This window comes from Chrysoperla carnea, chromosome 2, assembly GCF_905475395.1.
Source record: "Chrysoperla carnea chromosome 2, inChrCarn1.1, whole genome shotgun sequence".
NCBI classification, from domain to species: Eukaryota; Metazoa; Arthropoda; class Insecta; order Neuroptera; family Chrysopidae; genus Chrysoperla; species Chrysoperla carnea.
In genome coordinates, this window is record NC_058338.1 from 35,443,917 (window position 1) to 35,467,561 (window position 23,645).

Consider the following 23,645-nt stretch of genomic DNA (forward strand, 5'->3'; position numbering starts at 1 on the left):
AAAATAGAATTTCAAATTCGTGATTTAAAATATATAGAGCGCAAAAATTTTAATAAAAGACAATTAATATAATGGAACATATCTACTCATATAAAACTTTTGACCTTATTATCGCTAATTGTTTAGTCACTGTTTAATTAGTTTTGAAAATAAAAGATACTTTTCAATTAAATATTTCTAATTGAAAAGAAAATATTCGATTTCATCTTTTGATATTGTTTTACAGCTTCAACTCCGGTATTTTTGAAAATCACACCAATTTTGGGAGCCTTAATCGGTGTTATAACTGCCTTATTAATGGTAACCATAGTAATTGTGTGCATCATACGCATGCGGCGTCGTGATAATCGGGACGATAAAGATGCTGATGAAAATGGATTAAGTCATGATCGCCGAAGTATCAATACAAGTGGAGATAAGGCAAGCACAGAACCTCTAAATAAAGAATTAGGTGATAGTATGGATAGTTTTGAAGAAAAGAATCCTGATATAATTCCACAAGGTAATGGTGAGGATGATTATCAAGATGAAGAAAAGGCATTTGAACGATTAAATAATGCATCAACACGAGTTTATTCAAGATTACAATCGCCAAACAATATTGGAAGATCAAGTCCATATGATTCGTCATTTAACATTGGCAAAACGGTAAGGTATTATTTTATTAAGTCGATTTTTAAAACTGCTCAAAAAAACATGCGGAAAATAATAATTTTATAGTATATTTTTACGTAGATCATGAATTCATTAGCGGAGATGCAAATCGACAGTTTTTTCGCCAGTAAATGACTAAACTAAACTGAACTTTTACTATGTGAAGATTAGATCTTTACTATAAGCGATACAAAAAAATTAAAGGCAAGTACTCAGTGGTGTGCTGCAAGATTATTAGCAAGATAGCACGAATCTCGCTAATTAAAAAAAAAATCAATTAAATAATAACAATATTAATGAGTCCAACTCACTAAAACTGCTCAAAAAGTGAAAAATAATTGAAAATCTCATTGATAGATAGGCATTATTTCGTCGCTTTACAAAAATGATTATAATTCGAGGATACTTTCTGTTGGAAACTAATGATTGCCAAGAAAAACAAGGGGTTTTTCAATTATAGAATAATCTAAAAAGGGGCTCGCCCTCACCACACCACTGCCAGTATCCTATTATTCAACTACTAAATAAATAATATTTCTATTTCCAGAATGATGAAATAACGTATGCCGAATTATCGTTATCAAATAAGCAATTACCGTCACTGCCACATGTGGTTTATTCAAACCATCAATCAATACCGATGACATTAATACGCCGAAATGAGCCAACAGTATATGCACAAATTGACATGTCAGCAAAAGCACAATCAATGCAAAATCCATCACGTTTTCCATTACATCCTCAATTAAGCATGTCAACTCAAACACATCCTAGTATGCACCAAAGAGGTGGCATTCCTGTACTTCCTACAACTACTATCCAAACATTATCACCTCCATTACAAAATTCGTTACTACAACATCGTAGTACAAATTTACATCCTGCTTATCTTACCACCCCACGGCAGCATCATCAACAACATACTCCCGCACATCAGCACCATACTACTGCCGATGACAGTATGCACATCACTGCGGAAACTCCGCTTATCAATCCTCGTGAAAGCACGGTATAAAATTTTTTTATTCACTTATTTTGATTCTTTGGTTTGAAATCACTTTTTGTTATTAAGTAAACTTGGAAAGAAAACTTTGGTTTGCAAAACAGCTTTTATTCTTATTTACAAAAAATAATTCAATATAAGTTATTGTCATAAAGTAAAAAAAAAGATAATTTAATAGTCCCAGTCATCAAAACTTGAGTTTCAAAAGCACGTAAACATTGAAATTCAAAGAAATGGAAGTGGCAAAAATATGATCATCTTGTTACCACTCTGTAATACTATCCTAATTTTCATTTTTCTTGATGTTTGCCGATTTGTACGCGTAGAGGAAGGTGTCCTATAATGATCCCCCTGAGAAAAAATGTGATTTATAGCTAAACTATTCGAAATATGTATAACGTCGAAATATTTTTGGTTTCTTTATTAAAATGCAATAATGGCGTGCCAATTTCTTTCGATTTGTTCAAATTTTTAGAACTATTCAATATTTTTTAAAAGGGCTCGTTTTACTGACCATTTAAAAGTAGGTGGGTAAAATAATCCCATTGCATTTTTACATCAACAGTTCACATAAAATTTTAATTATTTTGTACATTGCATCAACTAGTATGATCAAATTAGTATGAAAACAAAAATCACTGGTAAAATCATCTAAATCAACATATTCAAGACAAGCCACATAATGAGGGATTATTTTACATAATATAATTTTACACCCAAAAAGGAGATCATTTTAATGTATATAAAGGAGATCATTTTACCCGTAACGCCATATTGGAATATCGTCATACGCCTATCAAACTGTGTTCTAATATTATTAAAAGTCAATAGAATCCAGGAGTAAAACTACCAGCCGGCGAAAACTATCACACAAAAAAAGAAAAGCTTGTGAAAAAATTCAAAAACATGGAAAACAAAATAAGAACCAAGTTGAAAATTCAGAGTTTACTTAATAAAACTAAAAATCATTTTGTATATATTTCGAAAAATCACAAACTATTTCACTGCCTTTTGAAACAGGTACCAACTTTACAACCACTGCTTGAAGCAAACGCTTCGCGTTCCTTAAACAATCAACAACCTCGTTCAATAACTGCAACCCGATTTTGACCTCCCGGACAAAGTCAAGAAAATATTGTCCAGTAAAAAAAACCAGCCGTGCCAATTAATATATATATATAATAAATTTATCTAAAAGTTAGTTAAAATTGTTAATAAAAAAAACCGTAATAATTAATAAAAAAAATAATAATTTTAATAAAATAAATGAAATCAGACTGTTTCTTTTTTAAATAACCATATTATATATATATTATTTAGAGACAAATTAAATAATTAATAATTAAAATATATAGAATGTATATTGTAAATATTATTTTAATAATTGCCACTAAAAATTAATAAATTAACAATAAATAAGTAATAAATAAATTAAAATTAGTAGTTAATTCATAAGAACATAAAAAAGAATGAATATTATTAATAATTTATATAAATAATAAATAAATCAAAATATATATTTCAATTTTATGAAGTGATTTAAATTAAATAATTAATATAAAAAAAATTAATAAAATATATACGAAATCTTTGTTTACGTCTTACAGGTAATTTTATTTAACATTTTGTTACTTTAAAAAAAAATTATATATAATATTTCGAATTTAAACTTTATTCATGTAAATAAGGAAATCAGGGATAAATTTTATAAAGTTGTTTTTATTTTTATTAAAAACTTTTTTGAAATAAACACATGTCCCTCCATAAATACCCTTCAGCTATTCTTTCATTTGAGTTTAAGGTGATCCAAATAAGATTTTTGAAGTAATCCACTTATTAAACCTTAAATTTTAGCTTATCTCTGCAAATACATTCCAGTATAGTGACAAAAAATGCAATACTGCACTGATTACGATCGTTACAATTATTCAAATTCTGAATTAAAAATGATAAAAATTTCAGTGTAATTTTATTTAAATGCAAATTGTCGCCAAACGAATGCCTCGATAAATTCAGGTATATTGCAAACTATTGTATCGCCATCTGTAGGTTAATTAAGCAAATTATCAGAAATCTTAGTCGGTAATGTAGGTAAATAGAAAGGTTTTTTTATGGATAGAAACAAGTATCAGCTTTTTTCAAAAAACTATCTTATTGTAGTAAACTCATATAAAGCTCTTTTTTTTTTATTAATGTGTGGTTAAAAATAAATAAGTATATGTTTAAATACCTTTTTTTATTTATTTAACTTTCAACTAAAATATAAATATTCCCAAACGCGAGAATATTTTCTAAGTACGATACAAAAATGCTTTAATTTCTTATTTACAATTCGAAAGTTTTTTGGAAAAAGTTCATACTTTTTTCTTTATGAAAAAAGCAAAACAGGAAGGACACAACTATAATTTCCACATTCGAAGAAGAATCGTTAATTCTTAATTAACGATTACTCTAATTTAATGCGGCTCAATTAAAGTTCATGACTATACATTGCAAAATAATAAATCCCAAAATATTACAACATTAGCAATTGCAAATAAATCACATAGTATGAACTATTTATAGTCTCTCCAAACGTTTTGTGATCGAAAAAAATTTTCCTAATAAATTTAAGTCTACACTATCAGCATAGCATTCTTATTTCAAAATTATGCATGAAAATAGTCATTCTTACGTTATTGTTCACGTTATTACTGGTTATACCTACGTCACGTCGTTTGGTGAATTCTGAAAGTTTGTAGTTCACGTAAACTGCCACTTGACACAACACTATCAAACTTACAACAGTCATTGTTTTTAATTCTTTTGTAATATACAAATAATGTACTTAGACCAAAATCCTAAAATATGTATTTCCAAAGCACTCCCATACTTAAGTTACTTTACCGACGCCAAAATAAAAATAAAAGTACGTTTTTAAAGCTCTCAGTATAATTTTAGTAGTTCAAACTTTTAATTCTGATTTAAAATAACTCATATTTAGTAAAGATATAAATTCGAATCAATTAAATTGTACTACTAGCCTCGAAAACACACTTTAAAATTCAAAAACTTAGCCTCGGTAAAATAACTCAAGTATATAAATATTGACGTAATATGGCAATTCGTTCAATCACTATCCCCAAAGTTAAAAATGAAAAAAATAAAATTACCTGTAAGATATATTTAAAAAAATACTGAAACACATTGTACATATATAACTTTTCAATAATGGAATGACTATATAGATTTTACGATTTTTGTACATATAAAAAATTAAAACGTGAAAATTTTTGTAAGGTTAATAAAGGTGCAATTTTGAGAAATAAATAAACAAGAATAAATAATAATTATAAATATTGTAATTAATAAAGTACTGTAATAATATTCATTGTGAAGTCAAATTTGTAAATAAAAAAATTATTGTGGAAAAATTTTTATAAATTTTATTTGATTTACTGTTTTAAATTTTATTTTTTTACTTTATTTTTTACTATCGAAATAAATAACTGTATACTTGTTTTTTAAAAACGCGATGGAACAATGTTTATAAAAGATTAGAATTTTTATTTCATTCGAAGTTCTGAAATCGAATAGAAAGAAAAATTTGCAAAAGTGGTCGAATTATAAAGCTCCTTAACGACACACATCAATATCGTTAAGTTTAGGTAACGACTTAATCCTTGATTCTGGCATTCTCATGGCATCAATATCCGTTTATCTATTACTGTCTAAAATAAGCTTTTACTGATAACAGTATCGACAGTTTCCGTTAAATAGTTAGAGAATACGGGTTCGCTGAATTCTATATCAGACAAACTGATCCTAAAGTAAAACACAACTGAATTATAACATTAAACATGAGCTAAACAATCGATTACTAAACGGCCTACATTCTCAGTAAGTTTTAGAATTTCATTCGAAATATTGCCATTACCTAATAACTGAAACTTTTACAGAAATGTCAAATGATACCGAAAGAAACGTTGTTAAATTTTATACCAAAACCTGGCACTTATATCCATGGTTAAAAAGTCTGTCTAGAGATAATTATATAAGAAATTAGGCTTTCATTGAGTTAATTAAAAAGTCCAGTGAAACATTTTAGCTCAGTTAGGTACAATGTAAAAACGTATTCTTGATCTGCATCAGTTTTTGAACCGACATCATTCGGTAGGTTAGGTTAGGTTAGGTTATATTGGCCCCGAAGGACAGCCAATATAACCTAACCCTAGGTTACTAGGTCACTACCTTGAGATACCGCAAACGGAATTGGTTACGCTTTAACCAACTGACCTACTAGGGTTGACCATGATTCGGTAACAACCAGTATTCTTTATAATTATATTTTTCCATTTTTCACTGGCATAATCTATTCAACTGAGATGTCACCAACGTATGCGAATAAACTTCAACATCCATGTCGACTAACAAATTAAAAATTTCATTCTAATCATGCACTAACATCCATACATACCCAGTAATAACTTTTGGATACAAATTCTTTAAATTTTTGTTACAGCAAATTAAAATACATACAAATCCAATGAATAATTCTTTCCATGGTGTTATCCGAATTAGTGTTGAAAGAAAATAATCAAAATTTATAATTTTGGTAAATACGAATTATTGTTGTGTTCTTATTGTGAAACAAATTATTTTTTAATTGTAAAATAGGTATTATTTAATAAAATTTCATATAAAAATTTGTAAATATTTATATAAATAAATAATTGAAAAGAATAATTATATAAATAATGGAATATTAAAAACTTAAAAAGTTGATTTATACTGTTGATTAACAATGTTTTAAAACTGTATTACTGATTAAAATCGTTTCGACAAGAGTAAAGATTCGAGTTTACTAATATAACTAGTTTTAATCTATTCACAAAAATAAATAATAATTTTCAATATCTCTTCCCAATCGTCACGATTTTTAATATTTTAAAAGTGAAAAAATTTGAACTCGATCAAGAGTTCGCAGAGAGTTTCCTTTTGAAAGTCGCAAAAATTATTCGAATCGATTAATTTGTCGCTAAGATGTTGTACTACAAAAAAAGGTCACATTTATACATACACTCGGGCTTCTACCCAAAAAAAAAGTTTCAAAATCTTCGAAAATCGGTATGCTTTGAACTTTGATTATGAAAGCTTACGCTTACGTCTATTATAGACAGAGACCATTTTTGTAGATCAGTTAATTTTCTACAAATATATTTTCTGCTCATTTTATAAGTTTCATTAATTAATGAGTTTTAAAATTAAGAGAAAAAAGTTCCTCTGTTCTTCAACCTTTGACCTTAAATACCTTTTAAATGGTTAGATTAGTGGGGAAAAGGTAAGAGATCTCTTTTGACAACAGCATTCAATTTCCTGTCAAAATATTAGTTGAGATTTGCTGTACGTTCAATTAATGACAAAGATACGAATTTTTTGATAAGAGTCTAAAGTAAAAATGGAAAACTTAGGACCTTCCTATTAATACTAAGGGCTCCTATTTATGAATAATTTTCTTGATATGCGTGGCAACCAATTTTTCGATATCGGAGATAAAAAAAAGTCGATTGTTTTGGCCCACCTTAGTGTAGATGCAGATGCACCTCCCTGAATTTAATCCTGGAAGTTTCCGTGTTAAAGATTAAATATTAAATAAAACTAGTTGTTTTGATAAACTCGACATTTATATCTTTTATTAATAAAATGGAAAAAGCTATGCCAAAAATATGTCACATATTTTTTTTTAACTCAGTAGGTAGCGAAATACATAGGAAAGGAGTGATTTTGAAAAGAACATGAGACCTTTACATTCTAAAAGTGGCCTTAAATATTACTCGCTTTAAATATGTAAAGCAAAATAGAAGTACCTATCTTCGAGTCCTGGTTCGAGTGTATTTTTTTCAATTCTCTTTAATTAAGATTACTAGACAAGCATTTGTCAATAATTAGTTTACGATTGAATGTAACATATTATATATCAAAATTAGTCAAACAGACCATGATGTAAATATTGTGCGCATAATTAAATGTGAACAACAATAATAAGTATCTATCTATTATTTGAAATTATCGCTTAAAATTTGATAAAAATAATTATTATTCTCTCTCGAATTAATCGAATGGCGAAATCATAAATATTTAAAAAGCTGAAGATCTCGTGATAAGAAAATCTTACAGGCACATAAAGAAAAAATGCATTTTTCACAAAGCAACCTCCCGGAAAATTGGGGCAATTGTTTTTGCAATTTTCCGGGGGTTTCCGTTGGAGAAAATAAAATTTTTCGTACATTTCTGTTAATTTGAGTTTATTTCGAGTCGATTGGTGAAAATCGCATCTTACTAGCATACATAAAACAGAAAATCGTTAATGTTGGATGGTTTTCACGCGCTCTCTTAACAATTAACAATCAAGCACTTAAAACGCAGTTTGGCTAAACATTTTTGCGGGATTTTTGAGTAAGCTTTACACTATAAACAAAAATCGTAAAAATAGCGTTATTTCAAATTTTATGAATTTTGTTAAATTTAAGCCCTGATTATATTATACAATTTCTTCCGAAGCGATTCAGTCAATATTACTTACTTGTTTAAAAAAAATTAGTTTAAACAATATCTTACCGGGGCTCTCACCGGCAACCTGCACTTTTAGGTTCAGGAGCATGTTTTAAACGGGATCTTGCAAAAATTTTCCATGCGAAAATTAATTATGCTCAATGACAGATTTTGCCGGGACTATAAGCCAATGATATCAAAACAATTGTTGACATATTTTTGGACATCATTAAACTGCAATTAAAATAATTTATACTAATTAGATTTAAATATACACAAATATATATTTTTATAGTAATATTATTTCAGTCAAAGTAAAAAATTTAAAAACAATAACAAATTTATATATTATTTTAATAATATTTTATTTTACGATTAAACGCATGAATTAAAATAATTAACACTATAAATGATAAAAAATGAATAAATAAACAATGAAATTTTAACGAAAATGAAAAATCATTAATTCCCAAAAAAATGAGCTTGTTGTAAAATGTTAAATCAGTCATCATCATTAATAAATGAACATTGCTCAAAATTTTTTCAATCGTTTTTAATTTATTTCATTTGAATATATTTATAAATAATTAAAAAGTTTTGACGATACAAAAAACCCACATTCAAGCATTACTTTCTAGTTTCTTTTTTACCAAATGGATATTATTAAAGTTTTATTTAATGAAAGAACAATTTATGTATGTTATACAAGGGAAGAAGAAATTTTATAAAACAGATAAATACCGTAAATTATTATATTTAAGTTTATTTGCCAAAACGATTTCGTCAAAAAGTTATTATCAATTATTATTATTTAAGTATACTTAAATTGTTATATTTGAAAATATTAAATGATGTAATTTCATTATGTTATATTTAGTGGAAGGTTTAATGAATCTCATATTATAAATTGTAATTAATTACTTTATTAATTATTTTTTAGTTACTCATTTTGTTATATATATAACATTTTAATAGGCAAATATCTTCCTAATTTTTTACAAAAACCAGTGTAGATACCAGTATTTGGAATTGACGTGAAAATAAAACAATTATTTTGGTTAAAATTTTGGTTTAGGTTTATGAAAAATTATTATAGACCAGGAATCATGTTGAAAAAGATGCTCCTCTATGTACAGGTAAGTACAGATGGAAATATGAATGTCACACCCCTTGGTATCTTACCTCTGCACCCAGCAAATATGTACGGCGTTGCTGGGCACTAACTCTGCATAAATGCATAAATGTCAAACAGAAATAAATCACGTAGAGCTTTGGATATTGACGGGAGTTCAAAATTTTTGTTTAACTTCCGGCACCGATATTACCGGATTTATTTCTGTACGGCATTTGTTCGCTTCGTATACTTATGCAAAGTTAGTCCCCAGCAACGACGTGCATATTTGCTGGTAGAAGGGTGAGCCATCCAGAGGTGTGACATCCATATTCTCAACTGTACTCACCTATACCGAGCAAAACAGACTTAAGCTCATTTTTACTTGTAGAAGCATTTTTTCCACATGATTCCAGGTGGATCATTTCCTTCGAAAAATTTTAACGTAGTATTGTAGTCTATTATGTAGAACATCGACCAGGGCCAAATTCTTGCAATCCTCATAAAAAAATTAAAAAAACAACCACATAATATAATTGGGAAAATATCAAATGAAAATATAATTACAGGTATTTATTAGTCCATATGAAATCAGCGCCTGAGTAGCAACAACTAACTATTCCACTTTTTTTCTTTAGGATTTTCTTGCAATTGTCCTACTGATGAAATGTTGCAACTTTGCAAGTATGTAGGTACCTGCTGATGATATGTTCTTGTATATATGCATGTTACCAGATCGGAAAAGTGGTGGGAAATATTTTAAACAATTTTCCTTAATACAATTGCCGAAATTGTTTATTATGCCCCCGGATTAATATTTTAGGAAGAAATAATGAAGTTATATCATTTAATTCTTATATATTTACTAAAAAAGACATTTGGCCATTTTATACATTATTTTTTATTAAAATTAAAAATATGTAAATATGTACTGTATGATGTGCTAAGCACAAAAAGAAAATTTGTATAAAAAACTATGAATATGAAATATTGAAAGGATTGTATTTATTATTATCGAATTTTGATTGTGATTTGTGTACTTTTAATTATTCCAAAGAAATAATTATTTAATTCAATCATTATTTGATGTTTTGAATTATAATAAAGAAAAAGCACGTCTATGGGGCAGAGTACACTCTGCTGTAGTTCAATAAAATTAACAAAAATAAATGTAATAAAAAGAAAAATCGTGCTATACAACAAATTAATACGTATATGTAATTGTAAAATACTTTGGAGTCAATAAAAATTTTAATAAATGAATATTTTTTGTTTTTCGTATAACATTTTCAGAACATCATTGTGCGACGAGCAGACATAGAAAGCTCACACATTAACGCTAGATACTCCGGCTTGCCATACTCGTCCATCTGATTAAAAAATTATACATAGTAGTCAGACTGTATACTGGTAAAACTTACATAATTTTAATTTTGAAGATTAAACAAATTTTCAAGTTTACTTCCAGCTTGCAAACCTTGTTTTGGTATAAATTACGGCATTTGCCAAACTTGACTAATTAAGACAAACAAATAAAAAGATAATTTGCATACAATCTATTTCATAATTGCTCTCTCTCTCCGCCTGAAGTATTGTAATATAATATATAAGATATTATTCTTAAGACGGTTCTTCACTCATTTTTCAAGGGCGTGAAATCATTATTTGATTGGCGTGAACTAAGACTAAACTAACAAGAAATATCAAATGAAACTGGTAAAATTTTATCGATTAGTGCCTCTAGTTTTTTATAAGCAAAGTCTTCAAGCAAAATTAAAGATTCAGTACTACCGAATACGTTTTATTAACTACATGTCGCAATGCTCAACATTTTCCAACTAGTTGAAACAAAATGAATGGTTAAAAAGCCTATTTGAACAATATCGTTTATTTTATATGTGATTTTCGATGCCGCATCAAATTACTTCTTGTAATAAATTTCATACCACAGACATCGCACGTGTATGGTTTTTCTCCAGTATGCATACGTTTATGTATTGTTAACGCAGAACTTGCACGAAATCGTTTATTACAGATATCACAAGTATATGGTCGTTCCCCGGTATGTGTACGTAAATGACTTTTTAAGATAAAATTATCTGCAAAGCTTTTCTCACACATATTACAATGAAATGGTTTTTCACCAGTATGTGTTCTCATATGTCGAACTAAATTAAACGAAACTGCAAAACCTTTACCACAAACATTACATTCAAATGGTTTCACACCAGAATGTGTTATTTTATGTAATTTTAATGATGAGTTTTCCTTAAACTTCATATCACATAAATCGCATGTATAACGTTTTTCATTGGAATGAAAGCGTTTATGTTTCGATAACGAACTACTACTTATAAAAGTTTTACTACAAATTTCACATTGATATGGTTTTTCACCGCTATGCAAACGTATATGTATTGTTAACGCGGTTTTAAAAGTAAACCGTTTATCACACACATAACATTGAAACGGTTGTTCACCAGTGTGCGTCCGTTTATGTGAGGTCACATGAGCCGGTTGACTAAAAGTCTTATCACAAACATCGCATTTATACGGCCTTTCTCCTGTATGCATACGCATATGACGTTGTAAATCTGAACTACGTTTAAATACTTTTTCACATATTTCACACAAATGAATACGTCGTTTCTCTGAAGTTTGTAGCGCCGATTGTTCATCAGATGCATTGATTATAATATCATTCGCAAGAACTTTAACATCATCAAATTTTTTGTTAGGATTTAAATAATGACCTTCTTCTACTCTTACATGTGATAACGTACTTAAATTTTTGCGTAATGTAATATCAGAACGTAGGCATAATGCACGAAAATGATGAGCTGCATGTAATTTATTCATACAATCATGACAAATAAATGGAGGTAATCCGTCACCAGGTATTATCTAAAACATAATAAATTACTTCAGAATCAAAAAAATTATTACTTATTTTAATAATTTTGTATTTACTTACCGTCACGGGGACGCACTCCATTACAGCAGTTGCAATATTTGTGTATGATAATCCAGCGGAAAATATATCTAAAAAGCCACCTCCAGCAATCAAACATATTCGGCAAGTTATGCTGTAATCAGGTTTGTACGATGTCATATTTTAAGCGTTAAAAAGCTTAAAATCAAAATTATAGATGCATATTTAATCCTCAATTCCTTGAATTACCATTACAGAGGTTTCTTCCACTTTCTTAGGTTACTTTGTTTTTAAGGTCCATTAACCCAGCACAACAATTTCAGCATACAATGACCAAATCGAACTCGAAATTTAATAATTTTTTTAACACAATTAGTGCAAATATAGTACCCAGAAAAATGTATAGCTTTTATTTTCTAGAAAATTAAAATATGAGTATAACATAAAAATTACAAGAAACCAAAAATTGGAAAGTGTTATTTTGTAATTTACCACTATAAGCCTTAAACCCTGAAGGATCCTAAGTTCATACTGTTAAATTTCCAATTTTTCTAAGCAATTCATTTTCCAAAATATCTTTCATTTCAGGCCTATTTTCAGCTTTAGTTAAAACACACCTCTTACCAATATTCATTAAAATTCGATAAATTTATGAATTTTCATTAGGGCAACGTTTGTCAATTAATTCCAAAATGTTTTTTTGATTCTCCAAAATATAATCTTAGAATACTTACAAGCTTTTGGGCTGTAAGCATTCAATCCTGTACAAATTTCAAATAGTACAACACCAAAGCTATAAATATGAAATAAATTTCGATTTTTACCCCAATTTCCTAGATGAGTTTTTTGTATTTTTAAAATACGTATTTTCGACTACCAAGTAGTCATCATCAGTAAGAATTAGCTAGTGATTACTCTTATTATGAATGTTACTCTTTGATAATTTGGTGGCGGACTGTGGCAGCAAAGAGTAACATTCATAATAAGAGTAATCACTAGCTAATTCTTACTGATGATGACTACTTGGTAGGTATTTTTAATTTGAACTTAAATTTAATCTAGGATGGCAAGCAGTCTATAAAAATGCCATGTTCTCAATTTTCTCCCATATCTCGGAAATTCTCTCTCAAAGACAAATAAAACACATATAAATGTTAAAACAATTTGTATAATTATTATAAAAACTTTCAGTACATATTAAAATTACTCAATTCTTCCAAAATTTCTTTCATTTCAGGCCTATCTTTAGCTTTAATTGAAACACATCTCTTACCAATATTCATTAAAATTGGATAAATGTATGAATTTTCACTAGGACAACGTTTGTCAATTAATTCCAAAATATTGTTTTCATTCTCCAACACATAATCTTTTAAATACTTACAAGCGTTTGGATTGGAAACGGGTGGAGGTATATATGCATTTAAACCTATACATATTTCAAATAGTACAACACCATAGCTATAAGTATCAACTTTAGTCGACATATGCTTATTTCGTAAGAAATCACTAGGTAAATAAGGTTTAGTACCAAATACTCTGGATACTTCTATATGTGTATACCCATTTTTAGGGCCTTCGCGTGCTAAGCCAAAATCACCAATTTTTGGTTGGTTACACGAATCTAAAAGAATATTCGCTGGTTTAATATCACCATGTATTAAAGGTTTTTCACCCACAGTATGTAAAAAATGTAATCCACGCGCAACACCTGTTGCTATATTCAATCTTCTTGCCCAGTGAAATGTTTTAGGAGATAATTCGATTCCTTCGTGTAACTTATCTGTTTCGTTGTTCTTTGGATGAAGAACTTTATCTAAGTTATTACCAGGCATGTATTGATAAACTAAGCACGGGAAATCTCCACTCATACTGTAAGCATACACCGATAAAATATTGTCATGTTTATATTGGTTTAAAAATATTAATTCGCGTAGCGATTGTTCCAATTCTATACGTAAATCTTGTTTGGAATTTGTTTGTAAACGTTTTACTGCAACTTTTGTCCACTTCCATTCTCCTTCATAAACAGTACCAAAACCACCTTTACCCAATATAAGTTTCGGATCCCAATTATTCGTAGCCTCAGTTAATTCATTGTAATCGATATGAGGTGTTAACACTTCCGGTTTCACAATTGGCGTATCTCTTGATGCTGGTGTTAAGTCTTCGGGTTTCACATTTTGAATTTTATCATCACTAGCCGATGTTGAGAAATTATCATCTTTTGTATCATACGTTTGGGGAATTTCTTTCATTTTTTGACATTTACATCGTATTTCATTTTTAGATGTAGCTATTCGATTTTGTAACGCTTCAATTTCTTTTTCATTGTTATTGATTTTTACACTGTCTCGAAATTTTTGTACCAAATCACCTTCTTCGCGAATCATGCGATGAAATTTAGGATGAACGTACGACTTTAACAAATTCATTGCTGAATACAATTTCAGTTTGCTTAGTAAATGGAATAATTCGGTTATTGTATGGTTTAACTGACTTCCCCATTGTATTAATAACTCATTCGTTGGTGATTTACCGTTTGATTTTTCCTTTTTTATCAATTCTAATGTTGCGCTATTATATTGCATTTCTATACACAATTTTTCCCAAATATCATTTTGATCTAGTATTTGGCACAAATTTCGTTGTATTGTTGGTGATAAATTGTATATATATTCTTCTTTCTCCATTTCAAAATATTTAAGAGCTTTGATTAAAGGAAAAGTATATAAACCGATTTCTTTCAACTACTGTTTTTTATAACCCAACATTATACTTTAATTCGAATAGAATTCACCGAGAAAGAATAATTCTACAAAAAACAGCACGAATACTTGTGAAATGTATTTTTAATGGATAAACCATATATAAAATATAGTTGGGATAAACCCACCGAAATACGAGAAAGTGTTACTAAAAATGAAAGTTATTCAACTACTTGTTGAATATTGAATCAACTCATATGATGATGTAAATTAAATATAATATGTATTTTATGCAGTATTTTTACATTATTTTACCAATTAAAAAAAGTTTTGGGAAAAAACATATTTCTATGACGTATTCTTGGAATATGGTGGGAATAGTCATGTACCATCCATATACAAGTTGTGCCCAGCGAGTATAAATGCATTTTATATAATTCTTAGTATTAGAGTATTTACCTCCTATTCTTTGGGTGCGTAGTCATGGTAGGGTAAATTAAATCGTCGCTAGCGCTTCCAGTGAATAATTTTGGGGTTAGCTAAATATAAACTGTCAATACTAGCATTAATAAAAAATATCCACAACCCAAAAAAAAAAAAAAAATTATAGTATGTACTAGCACAAACAGAAAATGTGATTTTTTTGGTCTTGTTTGCTTTTCCAATAACTGGATCATTTATCAACCGAAAAATTGGTATACATAAATTGATATAATAGCACATTGTGATTATACCATTACAAAGCTCAAGACGATACCTTGACAACCTTAGGTATATTTCCATACTTTTTCAGTATTCTTAACCTACATATGGAGGTAAAATGTTTAATATATTGTTTTTATACCATGCATATATGAAATATACATAGTATATTAAGTTTAGTCCCAAATTTGTAACGCTTAAAAATAATGATGCTAGGAAAAAAATTTTGTCATAGGTGTTCATAGAATCACCTAATTAGTCCATTTCCGGTTGTCCGTCCGTCCGTCCGTCCGTCTGTGGACACGATAACTCAAAAAGGAAAAAAGATATTGAGCTGAAATTTTTACAGCGTACTCAGGACGTAAAAAGTGAGGTCAAGTTCGTAAATGAGCATCATAGGTCAATTGGGTCTTGGGTCCGTAGAACCCATCTTATAAACCGTTAGAGATAGAACAAAAGTTTAAATGTAAAAAATGTTTCTTATCAAAAATTAAACAACTTTTGTTTGAAACATTTTTTCGTAAACATCACTGTTTACCCGTGAGGGCGCCAATTAGGCGGAAATTTTATAATATGTGTACAAACTATACACTAAATGTCGGTCGGTAATGCAGAAACCTATAAAGTCATTTACATATGTACTATACTTTATTAGTTATGTATGTGTCACATGTTTGTATGTGTAATGTGATAAAGAAATCAACACTGACTATGCATGGTATTTCAAAAATTAACTCAGTCAATTGTTTGTTTTCACTTGTTGTTATTCGTTTGTGAATGCTTGTGATTGATATTTATGCAATATGATTTACATATATAAATTACTACTGCATAAAACGTATGAAAGAATTTCAAATTAGAGTCGTAGGTCGTAGCCACAGTCATACATATATAAATTTCGACAATGGGGCGGAATTTTTTCCTTTACCCGAGGGCGGCGCTAATTTATTTTGATTTATGAGTATGAATGATGTGAGTTATGACCCTGTGAGTCCTGCAGGAAAAGTAGTTTTGAAAGGATCTTGCAGGGCTAAAATCTCTTGCTTGTGGCGAATAATGCCAAAAATGCTTATCAACATAAAATTGCAACCGCCAAAATATTCTGGCTGTTTACATGTACTTTTTAAACTATTGAAAGAATATTATCTCAAAATTTCAGACTTGTGGGAACAGGATTATCACTCCTATGACAAATTTGCTAAAGTCTGGTAAATACTTGCAGCCGGCAAAATGGGTTGGCAATTTGTTTTTACACTTAAACATATGTAAATTACAACATATTAAAATTGTAGCCTTGTGGCAAACATTTAAAAAATTTTTTTTTTTTGTATTTTCAAAAATTTAAATGATGATAACCCAACCGCAAGATGCCTACCAAAACGGTACTTTCTTAATTGAACGATAATAAAACATCATTAAAAAATTTTCTAGCTTTGTCCGGGAAACGATTTAGTCGGATGATTAACTAGCTCTTAGACTAGTTAATTAGTCCTAAATTAATTATTCAATTTAAAATCGGTCAAACGCTCTTTGAAACTAAACAATTGCTTATAAATAAATTTGTCAAAGCTTTGAACAATTTTTTTTACTTAAAATAATTTTAAATTACAAATCATTTAAAATAGTAAATTCACTATTCAATAAAATGAATAGGAGTAGCATTATCAAAACCATTATCCGTCGTTGTAGTGATTTACATCACAATAAAGCACCATATACAGTACCAGATTTTAGAGTATTTGATTCAATTGAAAATTGTCCAAGATTAATAAAACTGCGTGATGCGTTAGCCGCCAAAGGATTATGTGATCCATGGATTCGTAATGAAGTGTGGCGTTTGGATACAAGAAATTTTGGAACAGAACGGCAAAGATTTTTTAAACTCTTTCGTGGCATACAATATGGATTGATCTTAGCAATTATATCAGCATTATTTACAGAATATTCGAAAAGATCCGATGAACATCACGTTGTTGAGCATAAAGAAAATTCTGATGAATCTATTTGTGATGAAAATGTTAATAGGAGTATCATACCAGATCATGGCAAATACACTGTTCCAAGCGATGGTGACGAATGTCCTCCCCCTTAATCATATTAAATAAAAAATAAATAATTCACACAATTTAAAAAACTTAAAAATTTATTATAATTTTATATTAAGCACAATTTGTATTTGATACCAATTCTCTGACATTAAATGCCCATATTCGAAAATTAATTTCTTGAGGGTTTAAGCTTCTGTAATTAAAAAATGGCATTGTGTTTGTCATAACCCATATATTACCTTCTCTATCATCCGTGATATCACTTGGGTAGATAAATCGTTCGTTATCTTGAAATAGTACAACATGATTTTGTGAACTAAAAGGTTTTCTTGTATTCCAGCATCCTAACGCGTTGTTATTCACCTAAAACAATGAATGAATTATTTAAATTTGGTGTCTAAAATTTCTTAAGCCAAATATCTCAAGAATGGGTTTGATCTGCTTTGTTAATTTTAATCATTAATTAATTAGATACGTTCATAAGCTAAGGGGAAGCAAGGGTAGAAAAATCAAAGTTTTTAAATTCTTTCTCGATATAAGCGAAGATTATTTCGGATTATATTGATCGCAAGTATTGATTTGTCTTGAAATGACAATTGTGACAGTTAAATATCCATAGGCTTTAAGAATATTTGGGGGCCGCTGACCGGATGACCACCCTAGGTAAAATCTCTAGTTACGCCAATGAATTTTACATTTTAAAAGTTAATTATTATTCAAAGTTAATCAACGATGATTGAACTTAACATTAACGCAAATTTCTGTATCGATATAAAATAATGATTTGATTTGATAATACCTACAATTTAAAAAAACAAAAATTTTCAATCAACAAATTTTATAAATATGCTAATTACCAAATCATAAAATAGTACTCCTGTGTCCAGATCAAATACTGAAGATGATGTTTGTTGTCGTTCGCCCTTATCGCCTAAATGAACAAAATCATTTCCATGAAAGCTACGTTCAGAATTTGTTTGATTACGTAAAACACGCGTCGATACACTAAACTGATGGGTGCTTGCCATTGCATGATAATATGCTGTACGGTATCCATATCTATCAATTGGTCCAAGTGCTATACTAAATATACCATCATCCCATTCAAATTCCAAACCATTTAAATTAAATTCACCACCAATTGGATCTTGATGAAAAGAATTGTGGGTAAATTTCCAGGAACGCCTTTCCCTACAAAAAAATCAATTTCAACGTGAAATAATGTAAAGATTAATTACGACTTTGAAGTAACTATTAATGAATTGAATAATATAATAAGTAATGGTGTATTCCATAACATAAAATAAACATGCAATGTACAGAGAATTAAAAGGCTTGTTGTCATGAGAGTTCCCTTAAAATTAAAAAATATCCGATTTTTATTATCCAAATAAGAAGATACTTGAAAACAAATAAAAGAAGTCTAAACAAATATTCTATGATATGGCACGTAAAAAAATCCACGAATGGTTTATCAAAATTGGATAAAATTTGGATGTGATCGAGCAAAATTAAATTTTTTGGATTCTGATGACGTCATAAAGTTAAAAAATTCGATTTTTTTGATAACACAGGCAAATTTGATCCGATCTTATTGGAATTTTTTTGAAACTCTCTAATTTTGAGTCATTCTTTTCAGCTGTGATGTCAATTTTTCGCTAGCTATCACTTATGTGCTTAATTCCGAGACCAGGAATCCACATTCTTGAAACCTATTAGAGCTAGGTTAATTTTGATCACAAATTTGAAGAGTATGACCTAAATTTAGTAGGATTACATACTTAGTTTATAAAATTGGATAAAATTTGAATGTGATAGAGCAAAATTAAAGTTTTTGGATTCTGGGACGTCATAAAGTAAAAAAAAAAAGATTTTTTTGATAGCACAGGCAAATTTTCATCAAAATCGTTAGAGACGATCCCGATATATATAAGGCACAACCTAAATACTTGCCACCGGCGCTATGTACCCTCGTTACGGCCCCGGCCGCGTGTTGTTTCGATTTTAAAAATACATTAATAGCCCGTTGCAGACCTGCATTTTAGAAAGCGAAATAAAAGAAAAACTTCAGATATCGAAAGTGGTTTAGACAAAGAAAGTACTTAATAAAGCGTTTAATAGTTTAATGAAAATATGTTAATACAACAACCACTTGCCAATCAAATACGGCATGAAAAGTTACTAATTTTGATATGTTGGTGGAGGGGTTGGTGGAGGCGTTGGCACGGGTTTTTACTTGAATATATTATGATAATATTATTGGATTATTTCTGTTATATAATGTCTTGTAGTAAAATTAATTTATTCAAGAAATAATTGAATAAAAAATTAATAAAACATTTTTAATATTATTTATTCCATTTTTTTTTACCTTAAATTGTAAACAATAATTGCATTACCACTAACGTCAGGTATATATGCGAATGTATCCTCACAAGATCCAGGACGAACATCCACAGCAATACTGGCTAAAGTTGATGAATTTGTAAGAACATTATCAGGCAGTTCATAACGATGTATAATACGGTTTCTATTTAAATCAATAACAACAATAGCAGGCTGTTGAACTTGTTGACGATTATCTAATGAAATAAAAATTAAAAAAATTATTTTTAAACACATGTGCATGTTGATAACTACCATAACTATTGAAGAAATATAGTTTTTATTTTGAGGGGCCCAAACCAAAAAAAAACATATCTCCAAAAATTTTGAGAAGAGATAAACTTTTTATAATGCACGTATAAAAACTTCTGCACGTTTAAAAACAATAATTCCAAATTCACAATGTGAGACAATGCGACATAAATAAATAGGTATACTTGAGGTGTTTTATCGAGGCCAAGATTTAAAAAAACAGAGTACATTTTCAAAGCACACAGTTTAATTTAAGTAGTTCGATGTTTTAATTCTGATTTAAAATAGCTTATATTTAGCAAAAATATAAATTCCAATTAATTAAATTGTACTATTAGGCTCGAAAACACACTTTAAAGTTCAAAAAGTTGGCCTTGATAAAACAACCAGGTCCGTAATCAGGGTGTGGCAAAGGAGGCACCCAACACCGGCGTATAAGAAATAGGAGCGCAAAACAAACGTATGTTTTACACGTAAAACAAAGTTAGTATAGAATCATTTAAAAGGCGCTCATTAATTTACATAAAGTCATAAAGTGTAAAAATTCGATATTTTGATAAAACAGGCAAATTTGATCCGATTCTAGTGGAATTTTTTTTAACCCTCTAATTTGGGTCATTTTTTTAACTGCAATGTCTGTTTTTCGCTAGCTATCATTTATGTGCTTAATTCCGGGACCAGGACTCCACATTCTTGAAACCTATTAGAGCTACGTTAATTTTGATCACAAATGTGAAAAATATGATCCAAATTTAGCAGGATTACATACTTGGTTTATCAAAATTGAATAAAATTTGGATCTGCTAGAGCAAAATTAAATTTTTTGGATTCCGATGACGTCATTAAGTTAAAAAATTCGATTTTTTATTCATAATATTATCTAGAGTAGATTTTAAACAAAGATCGAGTTACCAGTAAGTTGTTCATTTCTTTAATTGTATATTAAATGATATATATGATTATTCCTTTTCATTTAAGATCAAATAAATATAAACAAAAATAAAGATAATAATAATAAATTATCATAATTATTGATAAAATATTTTATAAGTTTATTTGCATATTTAGTTAAATATATTTTTGAAAATAATTAAAGAAATTAGTCATTACTTACGAAAAAACAAAATGCTTTACGAAAAAAAACAGAAACAGAGATGTTTACGAAAAAATGTTTCAAGCAAAAGTTGTCTATTTTTTTATAAGAAATATTTTTTATGTTTAAACTTTAGCTCTATCTCTACCGGTTCACAAGATGAAATTTTGCGTAAAATCGTGTAATATGAAAAAATAGACTTTGAAAAATATCTCCGAGACTATTGGTCCTATAAAAACCGGTTTGATCTCAAATTGTTGAAAATTTAACCTTCTTTAAAAATAAATACTACAATTTTTGAGGAAAAACCAGTACTTCCGGCTAAAAATCGGCAAAAACTGAAATAATGTCAAAATTTTCGGGGTTTTTCTAATTTTTCGGTCGGTTGGCGAGGTCGAAAATTTGCATATAACATTGCCATTACATTGCAAACAATATGTCAAAAAAAAACCTGATTTGATGCTAGGTTTTTGATGCAAAAATACCTGATACCAAATTTGATTTTATTTTATGTAGATTGTAGATTGTGACGTTATATATACAGAATGTTCAAAATTGCACGGCACTATTTTAGGAGCGTGTCCTCTAGCTCAAAATAAGTAAAATTTCATGTTAACTTGTGTCCAAAAATAATTTATTACCTATGTATAAAAGATATATCTTTCTTCTAAGTTAAATTGATTAGATTCAAGAAGTTATAGAAGTTATAAAACAATAATTGAATATTGTTAGTTGTTAGGCACGTGATTAAAAATCTTTCAATTTGAAATAAACACTGCTTCAATAAAAATATTACCCTTTCAGAACCCACAATAATATTCTTTTTTTGAGTCCTGAAGGAGATATATTTTAACAAAATGCATAACACAGCAAACAGAATGTTCATTTTAATTTGAATGACTGCTTCAGTAGGTATAAAGTTATGAGTTTGATTAGAGCTTTGTGTAAGTGAATACTCATAATCAATATTTTATAATGGGAAACACCACTTTTTTCACTTTTACAGAACAAACAAAAAGTGCAAAAGAAGTAGGAATTCGTTGTGCTGAATGCTTCATTTAACAAAACGGCGGCTAATTCTTTTTTTTGAAGAATGTATCTGGTCAACTTTTATCATCATTTAATTTTTTTTCAATTTCAACAATTTCTGGGGACTATTGAATTTTAAAATTACCTGGATACTCAAGTAAACCTGTATCAACCATCCATAATCGATCACATTCATCAGCCGTGGTTCGGTAAACTGAAACTAAGCTAGTTAACCCTTTTACAGGTCGTGTACGTAAACGATTAACTTCCAAATCTGGATACGGTATTAATGGTACATCAATATTACTACGCCGTGTCTTATTAGCAACAATATACGTTAAAGTTGCTGGTACACCTGTTCGTCGTCGTGGTAATGTAACAAATATTTTTCCTTGCCATCGTGTTGCACCCATTGGTACATTATTATATTGTATATAATCATCATGAACTCCCCCATTGTTGTTCGAGTTGGCGCTACGAATTTGATTCGGTGGTGGTTCAAAATAAATATTTTCTTCGTTTAATTCATTATCGTCCGTAAAATCTATTTGACGCCATGCAAATAGTGGTTCACGCGTTTTAATATTATTTGTCCCACCATAAACTGTTCCACTTTGTATATAACACACTTGACATAATAATAACACTAAATAAATTAATTTCATTGTAGAAAATTCACTGGCTACGTACAAAAAACATCTAATTGTGTTTTGATTTATTCTCAAGGTTTATTTCATATATTTATAGTATTTATTTTTTTATATTTCTGCAATTATTTATTCTTTGGTTTAGTATATTTTCAAGTGGGGGTATGTTATGTTTTAACATTAAAGCAAAAAAAAAAAAAAAAAAACCATTATGAGAATTAAATGTGTAAATAAAATTTTATTATAATAATAAATAGTTATCATAATAAGAGAAGTTATTAATTCTTGATAAGGAGTTTATTAATTATTGAGTAGTTCTTGAATATAAATCCAGTTTGGTAAAATCACAAACATAGAGAATGGACTAAGCAATATCCTCAAGAAATTGCCCACTCTCGAGAGAGAAAGCGATGGTGCGGCATGGGCGTGTTATTTTAAGTCGAAGTCACCATTGTTATAACTTTATTGTGTGTCATAAACTTTATTGTATGTTTCTTGAGACGGGTATAGACGGGTAAAAAAATGTTGTCTCTCTGTCTTACTCGTATTT

At 29.0% G+C, this 23,645-nt stretch overlaps 5 protein-coding genes across 6 annotated transcripts in view; 2 read left to right on the forward strand and 3 right to left on the reverse strand.

Moving 5' to 3' along the window:
• The window catches only part of LOC123292210 (titin-like), a 152,685-nt gene extending 149,876 nt beyond the window's left edge, over nucleotides 1-2,809 (forward strand). For both annotated transcript variants that reach the window (XM_044872776.1, XM_044872777.1), the window contains 3 exons: nucleotides 227-648; nucleotides 1,202-1,663; nucleotides 2,678-2,809. In XM_044872776.1, coding sequence (XP_044728711.1) covers nucleotides 227-648; nucleotides 1,202-1,663; nucleotides 2,678-2,767 — 974 coding nt within the window. In that variant the 3' untranslated portion in view covers nucleotides 2,768-2,809. The remainder of the gene's footprint in view (nucleotides 1-226; nucleotides 649-1,201; nucleotides 1,664-2,677) is intronic.
• A 7,607-nt stretch (nucleotides 2,810-10,416) lies between these two features.
• LOC123293184 (zinc finger protein 239-like) lies at nucleotides 10,417-12,475 on the reverse strand. Its single transcript, XM_044873916.1, has 2 exons — nucleotides 12,274-12,475; nucleotides 10,417-12,203 (listed from the first exon to the last, which is right to left on the reverse strand). The coding sequence occupies exons 1-2, from the start codon at nucleotides 12,409-12,411 to the stop codon at nucleotides 11,187-11,189; spliced, it is 1,155 nt and encodes a 384-aa protein (XP_044729851.1). The 5' UTR covers nucleotides 12,412-12,475; the 3' UTR covers nucleotides 10,417-11,186.
• A 282-nt stretch (nucleotides 12,476-12,757) lies between these two features.
• Nucleotides 12,758-15,117, reverse strand: LOC123292643 (serine/threonine-protein kinase pelle-like). Its single transcript, XM_044873357.1, has 2 exons — nucleotides 13,429-15,117; nucleotides 12,758-12,848 (listed from the first exon to the last, which is right to left on the reverse strand). The coding sequence occupies exons 1-2, from the start codon at nucleotides 14,922-14,924 to the stop codon at nucleotides 12,758-12,760; spliced, it is 1,587 nt and encodes a 528-aa protein (XP_044729292.1). The 5' UTR covers nucleotides 14,925-15,117.
• A 2,169-nt stretch (nucleotides 15,118-17,286) lies between these two features.
• On the forward strand, nucleotides 17,287-17,733 carry LOC123292644 (NADH dehydrogenase [ubiquinone] 1 beta subcomplex subunit 3-like). Its single transcript, XM_044873358.1, has one exon. It carries the CDS (start codon nucleotides 17,287-17,289, stop codon nucleotides 17,731-17,733), a length of 447 nt encoding a protein of 148 aa, XP_044729293.1.
• A 33-nt stretch (nucleotides 17,734-17,766) lies between these two features.
• LOC123293772 (L-dopachrome tautomerase yellow-f2-like) lies at nucleotides 17,767-23,176 on the reverse strand. The gene is made up of 4 exons (XM_044874679.1): nucleotides 22,594-23,176; nucleotides 20,061-20,271; nucleotides 18,547-18,880; nucleotides 17,767-18,052 (listed from the first exon to the last, which is right to left on the reverse strand). The coding sequence occupies exons 1-4, from the start codon at nucleotides 23,111-23,113 to the stop codon at nucleotides 17,801-17,803; spliced, it is 1,317 nt and encodes a 438-aa protein (XP_044730614.1). The 5' UTR covers nucleotides 23,114-23,176; the 3' UTR covers nucleotides 17,767-17,800.
• Nucleotides 23,177-23,645: the final 469 nt, after the last annotated feature.

Coding starts and splice junctions, on each gene's coding strand:
- LOC123293184 (XM_044873916.1), bottom strand. CDS start 12,411: ATGACATCGTACAAACCTGATTACAGCATAACTTGCCGAATATGTTTG. Junction 12,204..12,273: donor TGGAGTGCGTCCCCGTGACG/GTAAGTAAATAC, acceptor ATTATGTTTTAG/ATAATACCTGGTGACGGATT.
- LOC123292643 (XM_044873357.1), bottom strand. CDS start 14,924: ATGGAGAAAGAAGAATATATATACAATTTATCACCAACAATACAACGA. Junction 12,849..13,428: donor GAAGAATTGAGTAATTTTAA/TATGTACTGAAA, acceptor TATTGGTAAGAG/GTGTGTTTTAACTAAAGCTG.
- LOC123292644 (XM_044873358.1), top strand. CDS start 17,287: ATGAATAGGAGTAGCATTATCAAAACCATTATCCGTCGTTGTAGTGAT.
- LOC123293772 (XM_044874679.1), bottom strand. CDS start 23,113: ATGAAATTAATTTATTTAGTGTTATTATTATGTCAAGTGTGTTATATA. Junction 18,881..20,060: donor ATTATTGTTTACAATTTAAG/GTAAAAAAAAAT, acceptor ATTTTTTTGTAG/GGAAAGGCGTTCCTGGAAAT. Junction 18,053..18,546: donor GAGTACTATTTTATGATTTG/GTAATTAGCATA, acceptor TCATTGTTTTAG/GTGAATAACAACGCGTTAGG.